Raw genomic sequence first — 27,270 nt, forward strand, 5'->3', positions numbered from 1 at the left:
GAAAGCCTTCTTTGCTAGCACATACCTAGCCAGCCCCTGCACATCGTAGGCGGATACCATGAGTGCTGGAACGGCAGAAATACTGGCACTCAGCAGGAAGTCCTTCTTCGTCTCGTTCATGTATGTACGGAAGTCCTGCAGCAGTTAAGGAAGAACAAAGTGGACGTGGCAAGCGCGGTAATACTTCTCAGGAATGTTGCTAAGTATTCAGATAAAATTTCTCAAATTGCATGCACTGGATGCTCCCAATAAGTATTCAGGAAGGTTGTTTGGCAAGAATTAAGGGCAAAGGTCAGCACTTGGTATAGCGACAATCTGTAGTAAATTAAATTGTCCTCTTCAGTAAAGGTGGAGACTGATGATTGATCACTTAAACCATTGAAGCCCTAGCGTGCCTTTCAGAATCCATATTCAAAAGGTCAAAGCAACATTCACAGGCCTCGCAAGAAAGCAGGACTTCGAGACCGGGCGCACCTCTCGAAGGCCTGCAGCAATAGGTTTGTCCTTCGCAAATAGTCACACCATCATCATCAGCCTGGTTACGCCCACTGTAGGGCAAAGGCCTCTCCCATACTTCTCCAACAACCCGGCTCATGTACTAATTCTGGCCATGTCGTCCCTACAAACTTCTTATTCTCATCCACTCTGCTAACTTTCTGGCGTCCCTTGCTAGGCTTCCCTTCCCTTAGAATCCAGTCAATAACCCTTAATGACCATCGGTTATTTTCCCTCCTCATTACATGTCCTCCTCCCCCATTTATTTTTCTTGATTGCAACTAAGATGTCATTACCACGCGTTTGTTCCCTCACCCACCCTGCTCTTAACGTTACACCCATCATTCTTCTTTCCATAGCTCATTGCGTCGTCCTCAATTTAAGTCTCCAGGTTTCTGCCCCGTAGGTGAGTACTGGTAAGACACAGCTATTATACACTTTTCTCTTGAGGGGTAATGGCAACCTGCTCTTTATGATCGGAGAATGCCTGCCAAACCCACCCCAGCCCATGCTGCTGCTGCTGCTGCTGCTGCTGCTGCTTTGTTCAATCAATGCTGTGCTGAGGCAGCACATTTTGCGTCACTTCGTATGTGCTAGTGCGTGTGTGCCGCTCTTCAATGAATCTCCTTGCATTGAATTCTGGAGTTTTGCGTACCAAAATCACGATTTTATTATGAGGCACGCCATAGCGGGGCACTGTGGAATCATTTTACCAACAGAGGATCTTTAACGTGCCGCCAATGCACGGGAGACGGGCGTTTTTTGCATTTCGGCCTCATCGAAATGCGGCCGGGATTTAATCCCGCGACCTCCGTGCGTAGCAACGCACCACCATAGTCGCTAAGCCACCGCGACCGGCGAATTATACTCTTTGATATCAACTTGGGTCACTGAGTATGTGACGCTGAATATGTGGCGCTCTTCAATGACCAAATATGCTTTAAAATTTCTCCGTTGCTGCATGCACTTGAATCCATGTCAAATAGCATATTCAAACACGCACCGTGCGCGGACTTCGCAGGAGCGGCGTGTAATGAGCGAAATGCAAATAGGGACCCTGGCTGCATATACGCCACTACAGGACGCCGATGAAAATGTGGTGTGTCACTGCACTGTTATATTTCTAATCATATTAAGGTGATATACACCTTGAGACTGTCAGTAAGCACCCTGTACTCACTCAGAACCCCCGCAGAGTAGAAAGGTCTATGTGTAAGACATCTTAAGAATAGCATTCATTTCTTGTCCCGAAAGACATAGGAAGGGGGAAGAAGTCGTAGTTTCACCCGAAAGGCAATAGCAGTTTCATCCGGTGTATAAACTTGTAAACATTTGCTTACTAACTAAATTGATAAGCACGATGTCTGCGCGCACAGGCAAACATGAACGCGTCACACTCGATGATCGTGGACAGTCGCTGTCGACACGCCAAGGAAGCGCGGCAGCGGCAGCTGCGACCATCGTTCTGCTCCAACGCAATCTGAACGGAGAGAACACAACGCACTCAAAGCCGTCGGCCCAACATAGCCTATGCCCATAAAGAAAGGAATCAACAGCGGACACCCCCATACCTAGTGGTGTAAATTTGATATCATCGGATCCGTGAAGAGGAGAAGATTCAGCGGATACCTGATTTTGAGGTGGGCCGCCCCTTTTTTGGACTTCATTGGAACTTTTGTGCTCATGCCACGCTGGCCGAGAGCGAGCGTCTGGTAGACCTAGCGCGGCATGGCAGCAATGCACGTTGAAGGGGAAGTGCTCCCGGCGGAGGACTTTACTGAAGACCTGGGATGGCGGACAGTGTCCAACCGAAAATCTAGAACTACGACGAGGCATGGATTAGGTGATGGCGGTTCGCCAAGTGAGATGCCTGAACGACGGGGCGAAGGTGAACGGCGCGGAGGCTCGGCAATCAAGAATCGCATTGTGAAGGCGTCGCGCATGCCACCGATGCCACAAGAACACATCAAAATAGTTATTCGCCCACGGGGTGGACTGAATTTGGAGAAAGTTAGCTCTACAGCGGTGGGCAAGGCAATCGTAGTGGCGGCAGGCCTCGGTATTGAACAGATTCGGGAAGATGTTATTTGCCCGAACTTTATGCAAAATATCTTGGTGGCTAGTACGCCAGAAAGGAGCAACGCTGAACGATATGTGAGAATCAGGTCAATAAGAGTGGCAGACAAGGATTTTGAAGTCAGTGCGTACGAGACGGCCCTACACACTACGTGTAAGGGGGTCATTCGCAATGTAGGCATTATGGATGGCCCCGCGACACTTGAGCGGAACATTGTTAACGATCGCAATCCGCTGGCTATGGCGGCCAAACGCATCAAAAACACAGGATCACTCATCATTGTTTTCGATGGGTTAAAGGTGCCCAATTTCGTCAGATATGGGCCAACTCTGGTACGGTGCTTCCTGTATCGAAAGCAGTTGGATGTATGTTATGTGTGTGGCAAGCTTGGACATCGGGCGGACGTCTGCCCAGCCCCCGATTGTTTTGAATGCCGAGGATGCGGGGCTCGGAACCCTGAAGAGGATCACAACTGTGTGCCTTGTTGCAAGCTTTGTGGCGGACGACACCTGACCGCGGATAAATAATGCAGACAACGATACCAGCTTCCCTACGTCATGCGTGTTCGACGACATGAGAGAGCCAGGGCGGAGCTAACGGCGGAACAAGAGGCAGCCGAGATGCTGCAGCTGGTGAGCGCCCACCAACGCTCTAAGGGACGGTCGCGCTCTAGGAGCCGCTCCAGGTCGAGGCAGCGGCCATCTTCTGGGACTCGTACGACCAGGAGCCGATCCGTTTCTATGGAGGCGCGGGTGCGCTTTCCTGCAGCTGGTGGCGGCGACGGCGCAGCTGGGAGCCAGACCACCTGGGCTGACAAGGTCAAGGGTGGCATCAGCGCCGGCCGAGCGCCCGAGCAGCGCCAGGAGCATGTGGATGGTAATAAGGATAGGGATAGGATTGCGCAATTGGAGAGAGAGAATCGTAGTTTAAAAGCAGCCATTGACGGGCTTATCAAAGAGATAGCTGAACTTAGGAACGGCTTACCTTCCGGTAACAACGATAGCTTAAGACAGACTGGGAAACATGATGACTCGGTTGAGGTACCAAGGTCTGTGGAGGTCGCAGAACAGAACATGGCGGACGAAGAGACGCCTGCTCCGAAAAAGAGGGCCTTATCCTCGACCGTACGGATTCAGGGTAAAGTCGGTTCCGAGCTTAAAGCAATGATGGCGACATTGCAAGAAAGTGTAAATCAGATCATTAGTAGACTGGAGCGGATAGAAGAACGGGAAAATATCACGGATCAGAGATTAGGCAAAATTGAAATATATCTAAACGAGACAGTGGTCCCTGTTATGGAGCGGGAGTGCACTCGGCCGCTAGCCCAGCAGGGTAAATCGCCGAGTGGACTTGAGCTCAAAACTAGTTCACCAATTTTCCGTGGTCAAGATGGCTCTATTAAATAGTTCATTTAGTATTTGGCAGTGGAATTGTAGGGGGTTCAATCATAAGAAGGCGTCTCTGCAGCAGTTTGTTAGAACGCATGGTGTCAAGCCTCAAGTTATCATGTTACAGGAAACACTGACGTCTAACGTGACCTTAACAAATTTCAAAGCGGAAGCTAAGGATAATGAACAGGGCAGAGGACTCGCTACTCTCATTAATAGGAGGTTGGCGTATATTAGACATGATCTTCACATGGCAGATTGCAAGATTGAATATATTATGGTGGAAGTAATCTTAGGTCGGCAAAGGTCATGTCAGAGGAGCGTTTACCTGCTTAACCTGTACAGTAGCCCCCGGGACACGAAGCAGAGTTTCAAATCTCTCTTGATCAAGGCAACCAATCTGGCTAAGGGTGCACCGTTGCTTATTGGAGGGGACTTCAATGCACCATATCATGTGTGGAAGTATGTTTGTAGCACTATTAAGGGGGAGACACTATGGCAGCAGGCACTAGACTTGAATTTAACTCTGATTACAGACCCCTCGTATCCCACCAGATGTGGCACGTCGACATGTAGAGATTCGACACCTGATCTCACTTTTGTTCGGGGGGTGGTGGATTCGTCCTGGTCCAATTCTAATAAAGATTTTGGTAGCGATCATTACATACTTATGATTACTTTGGCAGTGGCTAATAAAAAGGAGCGCACATTCAGGATGGTTGACTGGGATGCATTTAGGAAAAGAAGAGCGCAGAGAATCGATGATGAAGGAAATGAGTTGACCTTGGAACAGTGGACTAGTCAGCTTAAAAGTGACGTTGAGGCGTCCACTAAAGAGGTTCAGACCGATATTGACACGGAACACATGGATAGTCGCCTGGCACATTTGTTGGAAGCAAAGCAGTCGATGTTAGCGAGATGGAAGGGTCAGAGATTAAATAGAAGGCTTAGAAAGCGTATAGCAGTGGTTAATCAGGAAATTGAAGACCATTGTCGGGTACTGTGCAAGCAGCAATGGGATGAAGTGTGCAATTCTATTGATGGTCGCATTAAGAGGGGAGGCGCATGGAGTTTGCTCAGACATTTACTAGATGAGACAAACACTAAGTCTAATCAGAGGACTGTGATAGGTAAGCTGGTCCATCAGGCGTGTCGGGACTCCACGGAGCAGGAGTTGCTAAAGGATTTGGCTCAGAGATACCTTATTTTGGAGACCTGGCACGATACACCTGATGTGGTTTTGGAATATAGTGGAGACGAAAATGCAGCTATGGATGCGTAATTTACTGAAAGTGATATCAGGATGGCGCTGCAGAATCTTAATGGTCGATCGGCATCAGGGCCGGATGGCATTACGAATAAAATGCTACGGAATTTAGACGATGGGTCAATTGAGTTCCTTACGCGGCAGATCAATTGCCTATGGAAGGAAGGCTCTTTCCCGGAAGAGTGGAAACTGGCAACTACTGTTCTGATACCCAAACCGGGGAAGGCCATAGGGCTTGAAAATCTCAGACCCATTTCCCTGACGTCGTGTTGGGGAAAAGTCGCTGAGCATGCCATTTTAAATAGGCTAACGCGTTATGTTGAGGGCAATGGGGTCTTTCCGCATTCGATGATAGGATTTCGGCCCGGCCTCTCGACTCAGGATGCTATGATCAGGATTAAGCATCAGATCCTTGACCGGCGAACAAGGGATACTAAGGCACTAATCGGACTTGATGTGGAAAAAGCTTTCGAAAAAATCCGACATTCTTTCATTCTACGGGTGCTATCGGACTTGAATATGGGGCAGCGGCTTTTCAATTTTGTCAAGGCTTTCCTTACGGATAGAAAGACATGTCTCAGGTTTGGGGAGATAAAATCGGAAGTCGTTAAATTGGGTTGCTGTGGTACTCCGCAGGGATCCGTACTCTCGCCTATGTTATTCAATCTGGCGATGTCGAAGTTGGCTAATAGACTGGACACTGTCCAGGATATTGGCTATTCTATCTACACGGATGACATTACTATATGGAGTGTCGGTGGTAGTGATGGAGAGCTTGAGGCTAGGCTGCAACAGGTGGTAACGCTTACGGAGGAGTACCTGGGTCTCATGGGGCTCAAGTGCTCCACTAAAAAGTCGGAGTTGTTGATCTTCAAATCTAAGAAGCTAGGTCGTAGGCCGAGGGGTTGGGTACCGGAAGTTGAGCCTTGCATTAGAATTCATACTAGGGAAGGGTCGGTGATACCCAAAGTTGAAGCAATCAGGGTCCTGGGTTTTGTACTTGAAGCGAACGGATCGAACATTAGAACCATTCAGCGTATTACCAAGAAAACGGAGGAGGCCATAAGACTTATAAGAAGGATCTCTAATAGGCATAGGGGTTTAGGGGAAGAAGGTGCGATGCGCTTAGTTCATGCATTTATTATGTGTCATTTCTCGTATGTGGCAGCTATGCTAAATTGGAATAGGGGGGAGAAAAATAAATTGGAAGTATTAATCAAAAAAGCCATCAAGGCTGCGCTTGGTCTGCCTATGACTACGTCAAACGATATGTTGTTACGACTGGGTTTGCATAATACTTTAGATGAAATTGCTGAGGCTCAACGTACCGCACAGAGGGAGCGGTTGCTAGGTACACCAGCGGGTAGGTATATATTACAGTCAATTGAAGAATCGGTGGCTGTGTCGCACGATAGGGCGCCCCTACACTAATTGAACGTGAACCTTAGGGCAAATATCATGGTTCGTCCATTTCCGCGGAATGTGCACCCCGTGCACAATGTAGGGAGGCGGGTCGCGAGAGCTAGGGCTTTGTTGCGAGAGGCAACGGATCAGGAGGAGGAGTCTGCGTTTGTTGACGCCGCATGGATTAATGGTAAAAATGCTTATTCGGTGGTGGTAGTAGATGGCAAAGGGAGCGTTAAAAATGCTGCTTCCATTTATACCAAAGACCCAGGGGTTGCTGAACAGGTGGCTATTGCTCTAGCACTAATTGATTCTAGAAGAGTTTTGGTGTTTAGCGACTCGCGCTCTGCGATTACAGCCTTCTCGAGAGGACTTGTTGCGGAACCGGCTAACAGACTGCTGCAGGGTAGGGATATCACTTCGCATACCGTTACTTGGTTCCCGGCGCACATGGGGACAGTGGAGGGAGCCCCGCGTAACCTCAACGAGGTGGCGCACAGGGAGGCACGAGGATTAGTGTGCCGTGTACTCCCTGAAGGGGCTGGATCTCCCACTCCTGAGTACAGGAACCAACTGTTAACCTACAACGAAATCACCAAGCACTATTACATAGGGCGCAGGGCATTCCCGTCGCCACATCCTAAATTAAGTAGGCCGCAGGCGGTTACATTAAGGCTTCTGCAGACACGGACGTACCCTAACCCGGTCATCATGAATAAAATTAATCCGGACTGCGGGGTTTTATTTATTTATTTATGCAGCATTGATTTAGACACAGTGAAGGTCTTGGATGGCAAGGCTAAAGGCAGTACATTGTCTGCCTGACTAAGGCCCTGTCACCCATACATTGCTCAACAGTGCGGTAGCATATAACATACAGATAGTATACACACATATCAATAGCGTGGATTAGACATACATAGCATACATTGCAAACATACGTGCATTAAATTCAACAATCACTATACAACTTTCCAAGTAGAGATAGTTTAGGATCAACAGAGTAATATGAACACGAAAAAAGAACTTTATCTATTTACAAGCACAAAATGAAACGCACTTAAAATAATTGTACGTAAAAGACACAAAAACCAATTAGCACAATGTCAATCAGAAAGGGAAAGCAAATATTTTTTCATTGCACTTTTAAAGCAGTTTAATGATCTGAAGTTCTGCGCTATAGTGATCGTGTTAGGATGTGCATTTATGAAGGATGGGACTAAGTATGCTAGTTGTTTTCTACCGTAGTTCGTCCTGCAAAATGGAACTCTAATATGGTCATGCCTGAAATTGTATTGGGTGTAGCTTGAGAGGTGGTTTTGATAAAGAATGAGTGAATTTTTCACGAGTTCGCCTCGTATGTATATAGCGAGCTTAAGTTCGTACAGTTGATTAATTTTTAAAAGTGCATGCTTTGTGAAAAAAGGTGCCGTGTGATCGCGGTGTCCAAGGTTCTCAACACAGCGAACTGCTTGTTTTTGGAGACATATCAATCGATCCAAGTTTGATTGGAATGTAGTCCCCCATACCAACAGGCAATAACTAAGATGAGACTGAATTAAAGCATAATACAGACGGCGTTTCAACCAAGTAGGAACAAGGTATCTAATTTTACACAATATGCCTATTGACCTACAAATGCTAGAATGAATCTTCGTTACATGAGGTGTAAAACTCAGGTTCTCATCAAAAAGCACACCTAAAAATTTAAAAGCTGAAGTCCGCTCGATTACACAACTATTGAACTTTACACAAAAAGCACAGTCATCAGGCCTATTTCTAGGCTTAAAAACCACATATTTTGTTTTATTGACGTTTAACTGCAGGTGGTTTGCTGATAACCAAACTAAAAGTCGATCTAACCAATTATTAGCTGTAATTTCTAGCACTCGTAGACTGTCACCTGAGAAAAACAAACTTGTGTCGTCAGCATACAAGACTATGTCTGGAGTAAGCGGTATGTTTACAATATCGTTTACGTATAGAATAAAGAACAGGGGACCCAAAATTGACCCTTGAGGGACACCGAGTGCAATTTCTTTCTTGTGTGAACAAAACCCATTATAACACGTGTATTGTTGTCTGGTAGTGAAGTAATCCTGAATCAGTTTCAGGGCCACTCCGCGAACTCCGTAGTATGACAGTTTATTAAATAGGATAGTGTGTTCAATGGAGTCGAAAGCTTTTCTAATATCCAGGAAAAGACCAACCGTATATAGTTTGTTCTCGATGTTACTAAGGAGTTTTTCTTTGATCTTAACAAGTGCCATTTCAGTAGATCTGTGTTCACGGAAGCCAAACTGTTGGTCCACAAGGGCGTGGTTTTTATCTAGAAATTTAGTTAGTCTGCACTTTACGAGTCGTTCCAACACTTTTGAGAAAAGAGGTAATATGGATATCGGTCTATAATTATTTAAATCAGCGACAGAGCCTCCCTTATGCAATACAATCACTTTGGCAATTTTCATAGAATCGGGGAAAATACCATTCACGAAAGCACTGTTACAGATATGGCATAATGGAGCCGAGACAACATCAGCAACAGATATGATTGGTCCTGCTTTTATGTCATCAGTCCCTGCTGCAGTATCTTTTTTTAAAGCCTTAAGAACGGAATACACTTCCGTTTCAGTGCAGGGTGATAGGAAGATAGAATTGGAAGTCTCGTGGTTTAGAAATCTTTCAGGTGGCAGTAATGAACCACTAGAGTGGGATGACCCACCACCAAGTAAAAAATGATCGTTGAATTTATTGGCCAAGGAAGTTTCACTGTATTCAGTGTCACCAATCGTTAGAGTATTCGGGTTTGTGTTATACTGGGTTCCTTTTAACCTGCGAACTGCATTCCATAATTTCTTTGGATTGTTTGATACCGTAGAAAACATATGTTCGTAATACCTGTTTCTAGCTTTTTTGAGGTCTGAAGTCAACTTGTTTCTTATTTTCTTGTATTCATTTAGTATCGCAAGATCCCTGTACCGAATAAATGTATCAAATAATTTGTCACGTTTCTGCATTCTTTTATACATCTCTCGAGTTACCCACGGCTTCCTAGCTTTCTTGTAGGTCTTTATTTGTTGTAGTGGGAAAGCAGCATCATAACACGATTTTATTATCTGAATAAACGTATCATACGAAATATTCGGATCATTTTCGCTATACACTGTAGACCAGTCTGTATTCTCTATCATGGAGCGAAAGGAACTCATATTCTCATCGCTAAAGTGGCGACAGAAAGAAAGTTGACTTCGAAAACACCTTCTTTTGTTTTCATGTCGTGGCAAAAAACAAAATACCGGCAAATGATCACTTAAATCAGAGGTGAGAATTCCCGAAAAAACATCATTTGGATCGTGGTTCGTTATACATATATCAATTAATGATTCAGAATCTGGCGTTATTCTGGTTGGCGAACAAATTGTGTTAGTGCAATTATAAGAATGCAGTACGTCAATGAATTGTTGAGTGTGAGCAGTAGGTAATAATAAGTTAATGTTCATATCGCCAACCAAAACAACCGGGAAACTCAGATCAGAAGCATATTCCAATATTTTGGTAATGAATTCAATGAAATCAAGATCACCTGAAGGAGGACGGTACACTGATGCAATAAAATATCTACAACATTTTACAGCAATACACTCATAGGAATCAGTAACGCACGAGAATTCGCACAGCAGCTCGTAGGACAGATCGTTTTTCAAATAAAGTGAAGTACCTCCACCACGGCGGTGTTTACGATAAACACCTTCACATTTATAACCATCAAACTGAACAATATCATCCGCGCTTGTGAACCACGTCTCAGTAAAAGCTAGGACTTCGAATTTGTGTTCTAAAGATTCCAAATAAGTTTCCGTTTCCATATATTTATTTTTCAGGCTCCTAGCATTTAAATGAAAGATAGATAGCTTGTTATCTTTTAGAAAAAATGAAGCATTTATGGCAGATGTAAATGAAGAACTGTCATAGTAAGCTGATGCGCATGTACCCGCCATGAGAAAAAGTAATCTGTAACGCCCAGAAGGCACGAGAAAGTCAGCGTATCAGAGATAAATCAGCTTCGCATGCAATACGGATTGCGCTCTCGCCCTGAGCCCTGCGCACGAACAGTTTGCCGTCCCTATGCCAAGCGAATTGGTAATGCTTCTCCTGACATCGTAGCTTCATTTCCCACAGAAGCTTCTTGTTTTCTGGCGTCAGATTATCAAGGAAGTAAACATTCGATTTCCTTGCTTTCAAATCATTCTTTTTTGTCATCCATTCATCCCGCATGACACGGGATACAAAACGGACGAGTACTACAGGTTCTTTGCCTGGTTTGGGTGGAAGCCTATGCATACGTTCAACATCTGCTCGAGACAGTTCGGCAAGTTGCAGTGTTTTCGCTAAGTTGTTTACTTTGTCAAGCAGTACTTCATTGTCACTGTGCGGAATACCATGAATTTCCAGATTGTGGTGCCTGCTATACTGCTCAATTTGGTTAACTTGCTGTCGCAGTTTAGAGATTTCTTCTTTACCATTGTTTACCTCAGCTTCTTCGACCTTCTTTTTCAAAGCAGCTATCTCTGAAGAATGTGTTTTCATTGTAGCCAGCACTTGATCATACGCATCCGAGAAATGCTGCACAGTTTGCTCTAATTTGCCTACTGTGTGCTTCAGCAGCATGAGTTCTTCAACTTTATTCATAATGGCCGGTAGTTGCATCAACTGCTTGTTAATTTCAGACAACATCCGTTCAACTCCTGAAGCTTGCTCGTGTTTCTCTTTTCGCACGTCAGCGGCAATTCGAGCTGCTAATACAACACACGTCTGACATTTCCAATTATTCTTTGTCACGTCATCTTGTGCTTTAAACGCGGACTTAGTTACGCCTGAGCATGCACCGAGGTGGTAACCAAAGCCGCATTCTGTGCACATAGGGTACGGGCCTGATTCTGGAAGGGTGTCATTGCAGACTAGACAAAGTACAGACACAGGCATTTCTAATCAAAAAAAGTGCATCAGAGTAACATTAGAAGCAGCAGTGGTGGTGGCAAGGAGCAAGCAATACTTCTACTAAAAGGTACAGTTTGCACCAGCACCAACCTGCAAGTATCGAAGAACTTGGTTATGCTTTCTGCGATGCCGTTCGCCACCACCACCGCAGAGCAAATGCACCGATGCCAGCGAAGCCTTGTTCTTTTAAGGAGCTCGATGACGTCACTGCTGGATGTAATCGTGGAAGGATTCCTCTGTCAGCGCCGGTGCCACGTGGGCGATGTTTCCACGGAAGGATAGCCGCAACTGCAAGTATCGAAGAACTTGGTTATGCTTTCTGCGATGCCGTTCGCCACCACCACCGCAGAGCAAATGCACCGATGCCAGCGAAGCCTTGTTCTTTTAAGGAGCTCGATGACGTCACTGCTGGATGTAATCGTGGAAGGATTCCTCTGTCAGCGCCGGTGCCACGTGGGCGATGTTTCCACGGAAGGATAGCCGCAACTGCAAGTATCGAAGAACTTGGTTATGCTTTCTGCGATGCCGTTCGCCACCACCACCGCAGAGCAAATGCACCGATGCCAGCGAAGCCTTGTTCTTTTAAGGAGCTCGATGACGTCACTGCTGGATGTAATCGTGGAAGGATTCCTCTGTCAGCGCCGGTGCCACGTGGGCGATGTTTCCACGGAAGGATAGCCGCAACTGCAAGTATCGAAGAACTTGGTTATGCTTTCTGCGATGCCGTTCGCCACCACCACCGCAGAGCAAATGCACCGATGCCAGCGAAGCCTTGTTCTTTTAAGGAGCTCGATGACGTCACTGCTGGATGTAATCGTGGAAGGATTCCTCTGTCAGCGCCGGTGCCACGTGGGCGATGTTTCCACGGAAGGATAGCCGCAACTGCAAGTATCGAAGAACTTGGTTATGCTTTCTGCGATGCCGTTCGCCACCACCACCGCAGAGCAAATGCACCGATGCCAGCGAAGCCTTGTTCTTTTAAGGAGCTCGATGACGTCACTGCTGGATGTAATCGTGGAAGGATTCCTCTGTCAGCGCCGGTGCCACGTGGGCGATGTTTCCACGGAAGGATAGCCGCAACTGCAAGTATCGAAGAACTTCGTTATGCTTTCTGCGATGCCGTTCGCCACCACCACCGCAGTCTATTGTAGTAAGTGTGGGGGTTTGCTCGATTTACAACACATGCTGTGGCGCTGCTTGGCGTTGGCCGGTGATGGTTCTCGAGTTGAACAGTGGTGGCAGCGAATGCTGCACAGTGAAGTGCTGGCGGACCAACTCAGGGCTGTCCAGAGGGCCCGTGTGCTGGCAGAGGGGCTCGGCCTCTCTGTACCGACGTGGGAGCGGCCCGCATCAGTCCCAGACTGATCCCTCAGGACCTAAATAAAGTTCTTCATACCATACCATACCCCCATAGAGCCCAGCGGCCGAATTGACTGCGCGGCCAAAGCCGTCCGCGTTGTCACCTGAGGTTTCGGTTTTGGGCGCACGCGTTTTAAATGCTAGCTGGAACGCGTTACGCCAGCTGCGCTGGCATACACAGAAGTGGCCACAACACAGGCACTCAACCAGATAATGCTGGACGCTCGCAAAATTCTTTCTACTCGCACTCAAGACAAATGCGTGGGTGCAAAGCTTGTTTTCAGTCATCCAGAAGAGAGAATTTTACAGTTAGAAGTTCCTAGTTTGACGTCCTCGGCGTTATCTTTTGCGCGTTCTGCTTGCACAAGCAGCACACTCCCATGTTATCACTCTTGGCAATTGCTCGTCGCGTTTTCGACAAGCGTGAGTACCGAAAGAACGTTTAAGTTGTTGCGGGGCCATAAAGAATTGTCACAAATTTGCCGCCGTAAGATTCAGTACACGCCAAACTAACTATGATACCACGGCCGAGCTGCTTTTCGCTGCGTCACGACAGGCGCAGCGAGTGTGCCTCAAAATTATTCCAAAATGCAGCGATATCTTATACAATCATGTTGGGGGGGGGGGGGGGGGGGTGTCAGAGAAAGCGTCAGGAACTTGTCCCAGTAAAATTCGGTACACATGATGAAACTGCGCCCGACAGCTGAGCTACTGCGCGAACTGCTTCACAAGACCACGAGCGGTGAGCGTGCCTATAGGTAACAAAAAAACACGGAAATTAATTTTCAACAATTTCCGGCGTCGGAGAAAGCGCCACTAACTTGTCAGTGCCTTAAATCGCGAAATTTACCTGCGTACTAGGGCCGAGCTGCTTTTCGCTAACCGCGTCACAACGCCTGGCGTGGCCCCTGCGCTTGAAAAGTACCCCAAAAGTAACGAAATTAATTACAATAATGCTGGGGGTTGGAAGTAGCGCCAAAACTTGCCCCAGTAAGATTTAGTGCACGCGAATCTGCGTCACAGCACCCTGTGCGACCAGCGTGCCCAAAACCTATCCAACTAAGTTAAAATAATGTTGGACTGATAGAAAGCGTCGTAAAGATCTGCTAGTACGAGTCATTAATTCATGTTGACTGTGCCACGAAGGAAGCGCTATTTTTCGCTAACTGCGTCACAAGTCTAGGTTCCGTGAACCTGAGCCTAATTGCTCGAAATGCGTCGCACGCTGTCACACAACATTTCTCACCATGCCGTAGTCCAATTGCGCAGTGGTGCCGTGCCGAAGTGCACAAGGAACACAAGAATACGTCGGGAGCCCTACAGAGAAGGCTAAATTCAAAAACATAAGAACAGCCATGTCGGGTCACCGAAAAGGCCAACGCTCAGATGCGCCACCAGTTTCGCTCGGTTGGGCGGCGTGTTGAACGAATGACGCATGCATCTGCCTCGTCATTCCCCTGTAGCTAGGTAACGGAATAAAGTAAGCCGCAAAGTATAATTTAATTTGCAAGCAACCTCGACGCGCGCCCGACCCGAACATCAACGCAGCCACGGTGGCGGCAGTGACGGCCACGTCACCACTCTGGCTCTTGGCAAGCACGCTCAAAGTAAACGCTGGAAGCCACAAGTCATGCCGAAATTCGGAGCGGACGACGCTGTGGTCATCATAAAGCCAAAGGGAACTCTGAACCTCGCACAAATTAAGGGCAGCAACCAGATCGGGGAAGCAACGTACGCTGCTGCCGGCATTCCGCGGGCGTCGCAGGCGCTCGCTGTTTAGCCGGCCTGGGACCAGAATATAATTATTATTGGCATCAAGAACGCCCAACTTATTCGTCAGGTCCTTGCGATCGGACAGCTCCAACTCGGAGGACAGGCCCGAGCGGTTCAAGCCTACCTCAAGTCATCGGACAACACAAGCCGTGGTGTTATTCAAGTGGATCCCACATCCACTGAAGCGGATATTACTCAAGCCATTTATTCGCCAGAGGCTCCAGTAGTAGGAGTCCGAAAATTAGGAGAGACCAAAGTAGCAGCGATCACGTTCGAGAGCCGGAGGGTTCCTTTCAACGTTTATTATTGGGGCGAAGCTGTGCCGGTTCGCCTCTACCGCAACACGATGCCAGCCTGTCCCCGCTGCGGCACGATCGGACATCGCGCCGATGTTTGCCCTAATCCACAGGCCGGTCGATGCCAGGCTTGCGGCGAGACAAATCTAGGAGAGGGCCACGAGTGTCAACCCAGCTGCCTCATTTGCGGGGGCCCTCATGCCACGGGATCAATTCAGTGCACGCAAAAGTACAGGAGAGGCGGTGCTGGAACTGGGGCCAAGCGGAAGCCCGTCAATGGAAAAGCCAGTCAGCAACATCACTCCAGGAACGCTGGAGGGAGCGAAGCCACCGACCTGCAAGCTCGGACGCAGGGGGTGACCCCTTCGCCTCGACCGCATGCAGAAGCCTTCCGAGGGGGCCCTAAAGGAGGCGGTCGTCCAGCAGACAAGCACGATGGGCCAGAGCCAGAACACAGTCCAGGGAACAAAACGAGCAGCAACAAGGTGAACTGGGCCAGTGTGGTTGCCTCCCCTCCCCTCACGTTTTCTAATGAGAGACTTAGGGCTGAGAACGAAAGGCTCAAACTAGAAATACAACAACTTAGAGAGAAGACGGCAGCGAACGATACAGGAAACTCTAGAGCACTTCAGGTACCGTCAGCTCAGGCGATGGAGGTGCACAACCTTCCCCCGCTCCCGTCAGGTAGTGCGACTAAGTCACCCCCTCGTATGTCAGAATTCGGCCGAGGAGCGTCGGGCGGCAGCGTAGCGTTGGCGGCTCCACCCTCGACAGAGGAGTGTACGACACGCGCAGATGTGGACGCAATTACAAATAAATTCAGTTCATGGATGGAAAGCATGGAAAAACGCATGCGAGAGGAAATCGAGAAAATGGAATGCCGCATGCTACCAAGCCTACAGGCTAGCGTAGAAAGAATTGAAGAGACGATAAGAAAAAAATTGAGCAGAACTTACAAGGAATGACAGAGCAGACAATTCATAAAATGTTAGAGCCACATCTCTCAAAACTCCATGCTTACGAGATTAGGATTGACCGTAAGTTACAAGAATTCGCTGAATGCTCGCGCGCTAAGACACCCAGATTGACAGGAAAAATGGGCACCAGGCAGATTGCGTCTGATGATGCGCTTGACCTGAGTAAAGAACAAGGACTGACCTCTTCCAGCTTTCAATATGGCTCGGCAAACTAAGTTAACAATATTGCAATGGAACTACAGGGGCTTTAAACGTAAGCGGGAATCTCTGCAACAGTATGTGGACTGTCTAGATGAGAGGCCGGATGTAATCGCGTTACAGGACGTTAATGTCGCAGTTAAACTCAGGTCGTACAGTACGCATCAAACTAACACTTCGACTTGAATACTTGTACATAAAGACAGTACGGCTTCAACTATAGACCTCGAACTTAATGCTGAAATAGAACATGTGTTTCTTCGCATCCTCCCTAACCCTCGTTCCAGTAAAGGGGCGTACGTACTTAACATCTACAGCCGCCCTAAACACAGGACAGCAGTCTTTGACGAAATTTTTCGAAAAGCAATGCAGGCTGCAAAAACTGCGCCTCTCATTATAGTGGGGAATTTTAACGCGCACAGCTTTCTTTGGGGTTGCAACAACGAAATGTGAAAGGCAGGAAACTGGCAGCAGCAATATCGGATATGGCTCTTACTATTCTGACGGACCCGCAGCATCCTACAAGAATAGGCAATAGCGTTTCAAGGGACACATGCCCAGATTTAACGCTAGTCAAAAATGTTAAAAATTGCGAGTGGCAAAATACGCACAACACCTTAGGATCATTATATACTCCGAATTTGCCTAGACCACAACAAGCATCGTAAACACAGGGGACAAGCTCGGCTTACGAATTGGTCGCTTTTTCGAGAGTCCAAGGGTCCTCAGCTCGACTCGCCTATTGAGGATTATGAGCAATGGGTTGAGTCACTTCTAGCTGCCAGAGAGAAAGTTACGAGAACGCTGCACACCTCAGAGGATGTCCCGGCAGTCGACAACCCCCTTCTCCACCTCTGGGAGGCCAGGAGAGGCCTCACCAGACGGTGGAAAAAGCAAAAACACAATCGCAAGCTTAAAATCAAGATCGCTAAAATTACACGACAAGCGGAGGAATACGCATGGACCTTAGCCAAAAACAACTGGCTAATCAAGTGCGACTCATTAAGAGGCGGGCTTGGCGTCAAGTCTACGTGGAGCCTCCTGCGATGCCTCATCGAACCCAGCAAGACGAGCAGCGGAACCTCAAGAGAGCCCTCCACGGCTATGAGGGTACGGATGAGCAGCTGGTGGCAGCCCTGACGAGCAAATACCTCTGTACGACCAAAGATGACGAGCCTGTGTTGCAGTATGAAGGCAAAGATAATCCAGAACTCGATAGAGACTTCGAAGTAGAAGAAATACAGGCGGCGCTACTAACCATGAGAAGAGGTACGACGCCAGGACAGGACAAAGTTACAGTCGGCTTGCTCGCCAACATGAACAAGAAGATGCTAGGCCAGGAGACGGATTATATCAATGAGTGCTGGAGAGCTGGCAAGCTGCCCCTGGCGTGGAAATCGGCAGACGTTAGCTTCATCCCTAAGCCGGACAAAGAGGTAAATATTAACAACCTCCGTCCGATTTCGCTCACGTCATGTGCCTGCAAGCTGATGGAGAAAGCAGTGCACGCCAGACTTTCAGCGTATTTGGAGGAAAACGATTACATGCCCCACACCATGTTTGGCTTCAGGGAGCGCCTATCCACGCAAGACGTACTGCTGCAGCTCAAGATGGAAATTATTGACCCACCCAACAAACGCAGTAGCAGAGCCATCTTAGCCCTAGATCTCAAGGGCGCTTTCGATAATGTGAAGCACTCAAAGATCCTGGAGAACCTGCGGAAGACACAGTGTGGAAGAAGGACTTTTGAATACATCAGAGACTTCCTACTAGACAGACAGGCTCATGTAAAAATTGGAGATTTTAGGTCCCAGCCAATCCCTACGGGCACCAGGGGTACGCCACAAGGAGCCGTCCTCTCCCCTCTGCTCTTCAATATTGCTCTTATAAATTTGCCTGAGCAACTCTATCGCATAGAAGGAATTCGGTACGCCCTCTATGCAGATGACATCACGGTCTGGGTGACGAAGGGCAGTCTGGGGCAGATGGAAGAGGTGCTCCAAGAGGCTGCTTCGACAGTCCAAAAATATGCTGAGGAGTGCGGACTGCGCTGCTCTCCGGAAAAATCGGCACTTCTAATCATGCGCAGACGAGAAGAAGAAGCCCCGGTCAAAATTAGGGTGCACGACGCTGCGATCCCTGACGTGGAGACAGTGCGTATCCTGGGATTGCTGGTTAACAACAAGGGTGTCAACGCAGCAATGATTACTCAACTCCGTACATCATGCGAACAAGTAATGCGAATGATCACACGTATCACCAATAAAACGAAAGGGATGATGGAGAACTACACTCTTCGGTTGGTCAAAGCCTTTATACTCAGCAGAATTGTCTACGTAGCTCCGTACCTTCGGATGAGGAAGTGCGATTTAAAACATCTCGATGTCATGATCAGAAAAGCATATAAGAAGGCACTAGCACTGTCGGTTAAAACATCTACAGAGCGCTTACTGCAGTTGGGGGTGCACAATACAACAGATGAGATAATTAAGGCCCACCTATTAAGTCAATATGCCAGATTGGCAGGAACGAAAACAGGACGCAAGGTACTAGAGGACCTAAATATCGGCTGTCCTTACTATACGGCAGCAAGACAAGACGTTCCGAAACAGTGGAGGGGCCAATTCGCGACACTGCCCCTTCCTAAAAACATGGACCCAGAATATGATCAAGCAAGGAGGAGGGCAAGAGCCAAGAAGATGGACCAGATCTATTCTAAATTAGAGGGGGCCTTCTTCGTGGATGCTGCAGGAACGGTGGGAGGAGTCTCCACAATATCGGTGGTGCATCAAGGGCAGACGGTCAATGGACTTTCTGTTCGGCACGGGGAAATTGCAGAATTGGAAGAGGCGGCGATCGCCATGGCAGATTCGCATCCTAGTTCAGACTACATCACTACAGACTCGCAAACTGCATATAGAAATTACACGCGGGGCCGAATTGCACCGCTAGCTTGCAGGACCCTCAAACAATCTGGGGTCTTCGCTTCGCGCAACGAGCTGATTTGGGTGCCAGGTCACGAGGGTGTAGAGGGAAACGAGCGTGCACACGCTGCCGCCCCAGCTTTTCTTCCCCGGTGTCCCTCCTCCTCCCTCCCCGAAGACTCGGACTTCCCAGTGCCATTATTAACTTATGCAGACGTATTACAACACTTGCGCTTATCGCGACGAAAATACCCGGGCCCAGTTAAGGGATTAAAGAATGCCATTTACGAAGGTTACAAACCCTGTCATTTAATAACCCAGTGAAGCTACATGCTATTGAGCCACAATCTTTTTCGGCCGAGTGTAAATTCTGCGGGCAGAAAGCAGATTTGTACCATATGGTATGGGCCTGCCAGGCTAATAGTGCCTTAGAAATTATAAAACAGCCAACGTGGGGAGGATGGGAGGCAGCCCTGTCCAGCTCAACCCTCAAGGACCCGCGAGCCCTCGTGGAAAGAGCTAGGGCGGCGGCCTTAGCCAACGGAATTCCGAAATAGGAATCCGACCACCCTTCTCCTAACTCCCCTCTACCTTTTTTTTCTTTAAATAAAACGTTTTCATCATCATCATCATCGACACGCATTATGGCTGCACGACCGCCATTATCCGCCATGTTGACTCTGATTGGCTGTGGAGAGCTCGCGTGCCTTGAAATTTGTGCCGCGAAACGGAAGTTTTCCAAAGTGCAATTTTCCGTTTTGATCAAGATGACGAAACGTATCGTGGAGCTGCAAACTTTACTGACTAATACATTTTTTGGTCCTTGGCAGCTATATTGCGACGTTATTGCTTCAAAAAGAAAATGAGCGGTAGCGTACAGAAGTCAGTGCAATACAGCTGCAATTTCAGGAATATGTGGTGGCAATGCAAGATAGCCGCCATGCAAGCTTGCTGATAGTCTGAAGGAATATGCTGTGGGGAGCGTCACCGGATGGGCTGTTTCGTAAACGCTAATTTCACGTTGCGTAACGTTGCGCTGTGCCACCATTGCAGAGATTTTCCGTCATAATTTGTTCTGTGACTATCTGCGCGAATTATGCTAATGAGCAGCCATATGCAATGGTGGCCGAGAGGAATGCGTATCGCGCATTTTCCCCGTCGTTTGGCGCCTTGAAAATCTTTTTTTTTTCATAACGCCTGCTCATAGTATTTGCATCGCTCTCTTGGGGTGTTGAAATTTGTGTTTTGGGCTATCATTTTTTGAAAGAACGCGTTCTTATGAAATGATATTGGTTGAACATAGCAACCCTTCTCCAACGTCGTCCACTTTTCACAGCTGCATTTGTATTGTAATCAACATTAATGCCTTTACGCACAATCAAACGGCGTCTTTTTAATTTATAAAAAAGAATGTACGTAAGGCGGCGCCTTGCATGGTGTTTCCTCTCGCGGCGCGAGTAACCTGCGAAGTGAACAAGAGATGGCAGCGCCGGCGCTTGCGTCGCGCAAGCGGATATCTCTAGCGCGCGCAACGCTATAGGTGATATTCGGCCTTTCTCAGCCAGCCGAACTTCAAGAAATGGAAGACGACCGCTACAGCGACTACTCCGACGCAGAGGCCACCGGAAGCGGAGAGTACGAGAGCGGCGCCGTGCAGCACGACCAGCCCAGCACCTCAGGTGCGCGAAACTACGACGACAACTGGCAAATTTACTACTCTAAACGTCAGATGAAACTTCAGAAGAGCGGAATTCGGAACGCCCCCATCTTGAAACCGAGTGAGGCCCCACGTGGGGAGAACAATAGCAAGATGGCGCCTGCCGCAGCGACAGCAGGTGGCGCGAGCGCGTCCGCAGCTGGATGGCAGCAGCAAACAAAGGTCAACGACAGCCGAGACAAAGGCTCCCGCCGCTCCCCAAGGACGACACGAAGATTATAATACGCCCGAAGAACGGACTACCAATCAAGGTGCTGAGGGCGACCGAAGTTGCAAGAGCAATCGTGGGGGCATGCAGCAACAAATTTAAAGAGAACGACATCATCGTCAGACTGAGGACAGGCTCCAACATTGTCATCACAAGTACCTCCAACGAAGGGGCTGCGAAAGCAATGCTGGGGATGACGAATCTAGAATTCAGAGGACAGGCCTACGAAATCATCATGTAGCCATGCCGGAAGATGCCAAGCGAGCCGAATCCACGGAATAACCGCCGACACCTCATCAGAAGAGCTCAAGATAAGAATAAAAGTACGTACTCAAGGAGTTACCGCACTTGCGGCGAGAATGCTAGGAAAATCAGCAACGGCAGTCATCACCTTCGATGACCCCACCATTCCCAAGTACGTGCTTTTCGCCGGAGGGGAATTCAATTGCTACATGTATGGACCGACGAGGCAAGTGTGCTACATCTGCTGCCAACAAGGCCACCGCTCGGATGTCTGCCCCACGCCAAATATCAAGGCATGCAGGCACTGCGGAGCACAGAGCCCACCGGAGAACCACGAATACCAAACCAAATGTCTGGTCGGCGGAGGCGATCACGCTACAGGAGCCCGAGACTGCAAAGACAGACTGAAGAAAGCCAGCGAGCTATGGGGCAAGCAGCACCTGCGGCAACAACACAACAGCAGAGGGAAGGAGCGGGGACGCCAGCCGAGATGGTTCAGCTCGGAGGGAGAATGGAGCTGATCACGGAGCAGATCACGAAGCAGATCAAGGAGCCGATCCCGAGACTGTTCACGGAGCCGATCCTGGAGCCGATCCCAGTCCTACCCGCCCCTGCCGCCCTTGGCCATCAAGGGAGGAGGGAACCAACAGAAGAAGAAACCCAACGGCGGCACGAAGGTAAGCTGGTAAGCAGGCCCTCCCAAATCTTTGTCTCCGCACTCGGGTGCAGACACTAAGGATAGCGAACACGAAAAACTAGGAGAAGAAAACAAAGCCCTCAAGCGCAAGTTAGAGGAACAGGACGCGAAAATTAACAGACTAATGCAGGAGATACAGAAAATGTGGTCAGGTAGCCCTCCCAGGCGGCGGACGCCGCCATCTCCCCCGCCTAATAACCAACCAACAGAAATCAACCTGGCTCAAGTTGTGGCAGAAATTCAGAATATGATACAAGGCAGCAAGTAGTACTGCAAGGTGCCGAAATCCGTACCATGCGCAAACAGAAAATTACGGAAGGAATCAAAGACAAATACAATCAAAGACGTCCGCTAGAAAACTATAGCGCAAGAGACGATTCGGAGAATTTACCATGGACAGAACAACACAAGGAAAAAAGAAGAAAAATTAGAAGTATGGCAGTGGAACTGCAGAGGACACAAGAGAAAACAGGGATTACTACAGCAATCCGTTCATAAGCAATTAACTCCACCTGACGTGATTGCCTTACAAGAGACGGGTAAAATCCCCGTCTTGCAGGGATATACGTGTTATGAAAATCTAGGGAAAGTGAATAGAAAAGCAATCCTAGTAAACAAGGCACTAATAGCCATAGCACATGATAGGATAGCTGACACCGAGATAGAACGCACCATAGTAGAGATAATCCCAAAAAAGAAATGAAGGGGAGGAAGTACATTCGTAGTTAACGTATACAGCGACCCAGGTCAACGAAAAGTAAAATTTGACATGATCTTTAGTGGGGCAAGCAAACTAGCCAAAGGGTACGCACTAGTCATCCTAGGGGACTTTAACGCGCGAAACACCAGCTGGGGATACAAAGCCACAGACAACAAAGCGCGAGCAAGAACCGAGGCAGCGGACAGCATCGAGCGCGATCTCATAATCGATGCAAACACCCTAACTAGAATCGGAAACAGGGTGAGCAACGACACTTGTCCCGACATCACTTACGTAAAAAGAACAAGCGGAATGGGAAAACCTGATGGAAAACCTAGGAAGCGACCATTTCATTCTAAAAATACAGATCGCCCTGGCAGACCAAATCAGACGCCAAATCGGGAAAGCAAGAATCACAGATTCGAAAACCTTCAGGAAAGCATGCAAAGAAGCGGTTAAAGATATTGAATCGATAACCGAATGGGGAAACGCTCTAAAAGAAAAACAGCGAAAATACACCAATGACGCTAAGCGAACTACGCAGAACCCAGAGGTAGACTCTAGGCTGCTGAAACTGTGGGAAGCGAGAAGAGGGCTCACGAAAAGGTGGAGGAAGCAAAAATACAACAGAAAGCTCAAGCTAAATATCGCAGAATTCACGAAGAAGGCAGAGGAATACGCGATGCAGCTAGCTGAACAGAATTGGCAACAATTCAGTGACTCAACACAACCATAGACCCAACCAAACAAAATCGGAAAACAGCAAAGCCATGTACCGATTAGTTCACCAATACAAAGGAACAGACACGGAGTTAATCGAAAAAGTAATAGAGAAATGCTTTGGAAACAGCAATCCAGCAGCCTACACGAAGCATTACAAAGGAAAGGAAAACGAGGAGCTAGACAGACCCATAACGCGGGAAGAAGTCTACGCAGCCATAAGAAGCGCAACAAAGAACACAGCGGCGGGAGCAGACAAAGTAAACAACGCGCTCATCCGCAACCTCGGCGACGAGCGGGTCGAGATATTAACAGCTTACCTAAACGAGCAATGAACAGGAGAAACAGCGCCTGAGGAGTGGAAACACGCTGAAGTCATTATGATTCCAAAACCAGGCAAGAGACTCCAAGTGGAAAACCTAAGACCCACCTCACTCACATCATGCCTTGGCAAGATAAACGAGAGAGTAGTCACCAAAATGCTCCAAAACTACATTGAAGACAAAGAGCTGTGTCCTCACAGCATGTTTGGATTCAGGGCAAAACTATCAACGCAATACGTGCTACTGCAACTAAGAGAGGACGTACTAAGCAACGTCCCCCACAAAGCAGAACACATCATCAAGGCGGTAGATGTGAAGGGAGCCTTTGACAACGTGAGCCACGAAGCCATCATGACGGAACTCGACAACCTGAACTGCGGCAACAAGATGCATGGATACGTGTCGGCCTTCCTATCCAACCGAACGGCTACGGTTGAACTAGGTGAACTACGGTCAGACAAGATTAACACACCGAACAAGGGCACGCCTCAGGAATCAGTCATCTCGCCCATCTTCAACGTGGCCGTGGTCGGACTAGCACGACAACTAGAAAGAGTCGAAGATATATACGCAATATATGCCGACGACATCACAGTATGGTTAACAAAGGGCTCACTCCGTGAAGAAGAAGAAAGATTACACGAGGCAGCAACCTGCGTGAAAAAATACGTCAGGGCTAGAGGCCTCGCCTGCTCAACGGAGAAGTCCGAGCTCCTAAGAGTGTGGCGAGGACAAGGGAACCACACAGTCCCCGAGAGCGAAGAACACAAGCTGAACGTCCATCTCGAAGGCCAACTAATTCTAGAGAAGACCCTCATCAGGATTCTAGGAATGTGGCTGCAGTCAAACCAAAGAAGCACCCACACCCTAACCCTGCTGAAAACAGCAACAAATCAAGTAGCCGGCATGATAACAAGGGTGTCACAAAAAAGACATGGCGTAAAGGAGACAGACACACTCAAGCTGGTCATTGCCCTAGTGGTCAGCAGAGTCACGTACAGCCTCCCGCACTAACGCTGTATAAAAGCGAAATCCAGCAAGCGGACGCGATCCTGAGGAAAGCACTCAAGACGGCGCTCCCGCTACCACAGACATCTACAGACAAACTCCTCCCACTAGGACTACACAACAGCCCAGATGAACTCAAGGAAGCGCAATCAGTGGGCTCGGCGAGGCGACGGGGATCATGTCTCCGATGCAACGTTTTCTGCTTTCTGTCCAGGTTGCCCTGTTCGCCACTGCCGGTACGTCGACATTTTTAAGCACGTGTCGCCACCTTGGATCGGACGACAGCAAAGATGGCTCCATCAGTGAAAGCTGCCCGTTATCGGACACGGACTTGCTGCCCGACATGCGCAGTGTACCACTTCAAGAATTTCCTGCGACAGTGACATCACCAGCATGGCCTATAAAAGGCTGTCCTCAGCGATACTTCGGCAGTGGGCTCGGCGAGGCGACGGGGATCATGTCTCCATTGCAAGGTTTTCTGCCTTCTGTCCAGGTTGCCCTGTTTGCCACTGCCGGTACGTCGACATTCTCAAGCACGTGTCGCCACATTGGATCGGACGACAGCAAAGATGGCTCCATCAGTGAAAGCTGCCCTTTATCGGACACGGACTTGCTGCCCGACATGCTCAGTGTACCACTTCAAGAATTTCCTGCGACAGTGACGTCACCAGCATAGCCTGTAAAAGACTGTCCTCAGCGATATTTCGGCAGTGGGCTCGGCGAGGCGACGGGGATTATATCTCCAATGCAACGTTTCCTGCTTTCTGTCCAGGTTGGTAGTGTCTGTCCGCACAGAAGTGACGAGCGGTGTCTTGTAGTTGTACCGAGCCCACATATGGTTTTGAGCATTGCTTCTGCATGCTTCTGTGCATTGATGCTATTGCTTTGCGGAGATGTTGAGCAAAACCCAGGTCCCGGTCCTTCTGTGCCAGGATTTCTTAAGCAACTTGTTGAAGGTCAGCAAGCTATACGAATTGACCTGGCCAATGTTATTACTAGGTTAGAACAGACAGAAAAAAATGTCGCAAACTGTGACATTGGCGTAAGCGAACTAGACAAAAAGGTAAATGAAATATCAGCAAAGACGCAAGAAATTGAGCACCTACATGAAAGCATGGCATTAGTTCAGGAAACACTGAAATCGCAAAAAGCACGGTTAGTTGGCCAAAAGGATAAAAGTCGAAGGAACAATTTGATTGTGTTTGGAATCAAAAAAGACGTAAATGAGACTGAAGAAACATTGCGTCATAAGAAACTTGGACTTACCTGTTCTTCAGTGGCGCGTATTCACAGGTTAGGTCGCCGAGCTGCGAATTCACCAGCTATCTTGTATTTTCAGGATTACTTTGAAAAACAGGACGTTTGGCGAAACGTTGGAAAGCTAAAGGGAACTGGCGTGTCTATCCAAAACCACTATTCTGCTGAAACAGTCAAAAAGCGTAAATTACTATGGCATAGTGCAAAAAATGAAAGCAATGGTGGCAAGAAGGTTTCCCTTATTCACGGCAAACAACTACTACGTGTGGGATGATGTATCGAGTACACGGGCGCCAGAACCTATCAGCAGGGGTGATAGTTCTGAAAGATAGCGGTTGCAGGACCAAGCACAAGAACTACGGATATTGTCTTTAAATACCAGAAGTATTAAGAATAAAACTAACGCTCTTCAACTACTACTCCTTTCCTATGACCCACACATTCTTGTTCTTTCAGAAACATGGCTACATGATCAAATAAGTAATTATGAAATTATTTCCCCTGGCTATCATGTTTTTAGAAGGGATCGTGGTTTAAGGGGTGGGGCTGTCGCAGTTATGGTGAAGTCGTTTGTTCAGGTCACTGTTCTTGACCGAATTCCAGAGCACGAAAGCCTGTTTTTAAATGTGTCATGTTGGGGCTTGACCTTCTTATTATGCGCGGTATATCGTGCTCCTGATTCTCCATTAACATTCCTTGAAAGCTTAGGTGACTACTTGTTAACCAAGCGTGAAAGCAATGTGATTATGACGGGTTATTTCAACTTACCAGGCTTGGACTGGAGGAGTTCAGCTTACGGGAGCTGTGCCTCTGGTGATGTAATTCTGGACACCATGTTAGCTTTAAACCTTAACCAAATTGTGCGTGACTGTACCCCTAAAAATGCTGTGTTAGATTTTTTCTTTGTCAGTGAATTGTTCTCTAATGGTGAACTCAGAGTTGAGCCTGGTATTTCTGATCACCATTTGCTTTTTTTCTCTTGTCGTACTAATTGCGTTGATAGCACTCGAAATTTGTCTGTTGCCTACGTCCATGATTTTGACCACGCTGACGACGCTTCTATTATTGATTATTTGGATGATGTACTGCTGCGTACTAATGAAGGTGATGTACACAGCTTATGGGAACGCCTCAAGGAAGGCATATTATTTTCTATCACAAATTTTGTACCTCAAGGGAGAGTGAGAAATAAGCGTCGAACCCTTTGGTGAGTCGTGGTATTATTCATTTGAAGCGGAGAC

The 27,270-nt window shown here is 47.9% G+C and overlaps 1 protein-coding gene across 1 annotated transcript in view; it reads right to left on the reverse strand.

Annotated features, from left to right (window-relative positions):
* Positions 1-27,270, reverse strand: part of LOC142573273 (chitinase-3-like protein 1) — a 372,557-nt gene that overhangs the window by 204,867 nt on the left and 140,420 nt on the right. The window contains exon 6 of the mRNA XM_075682907.1: positions 26-135. Within this exon, the coding sequence (XP_075539022.1) occupies positions 26-135 (110 nt within the window). The remainder of the gene's footprint in view (positions 1-25; positions 136-27,270) is intronic.

This window comes from Dermacentor variabilis, chromosome 2, assembly GCF_050947875.1.
Source record: "Dermacentor variabilis isolate Ectoservices chromosome 2, ASM5094787v1, whole genome shotgun sequence".
Lineage (NCBI taxonomy): Eukaryota > Metazoa > Arthropoda > Arachnida > Ixodida > Ixodidae > Dermacentor > Dermacentor variabilis.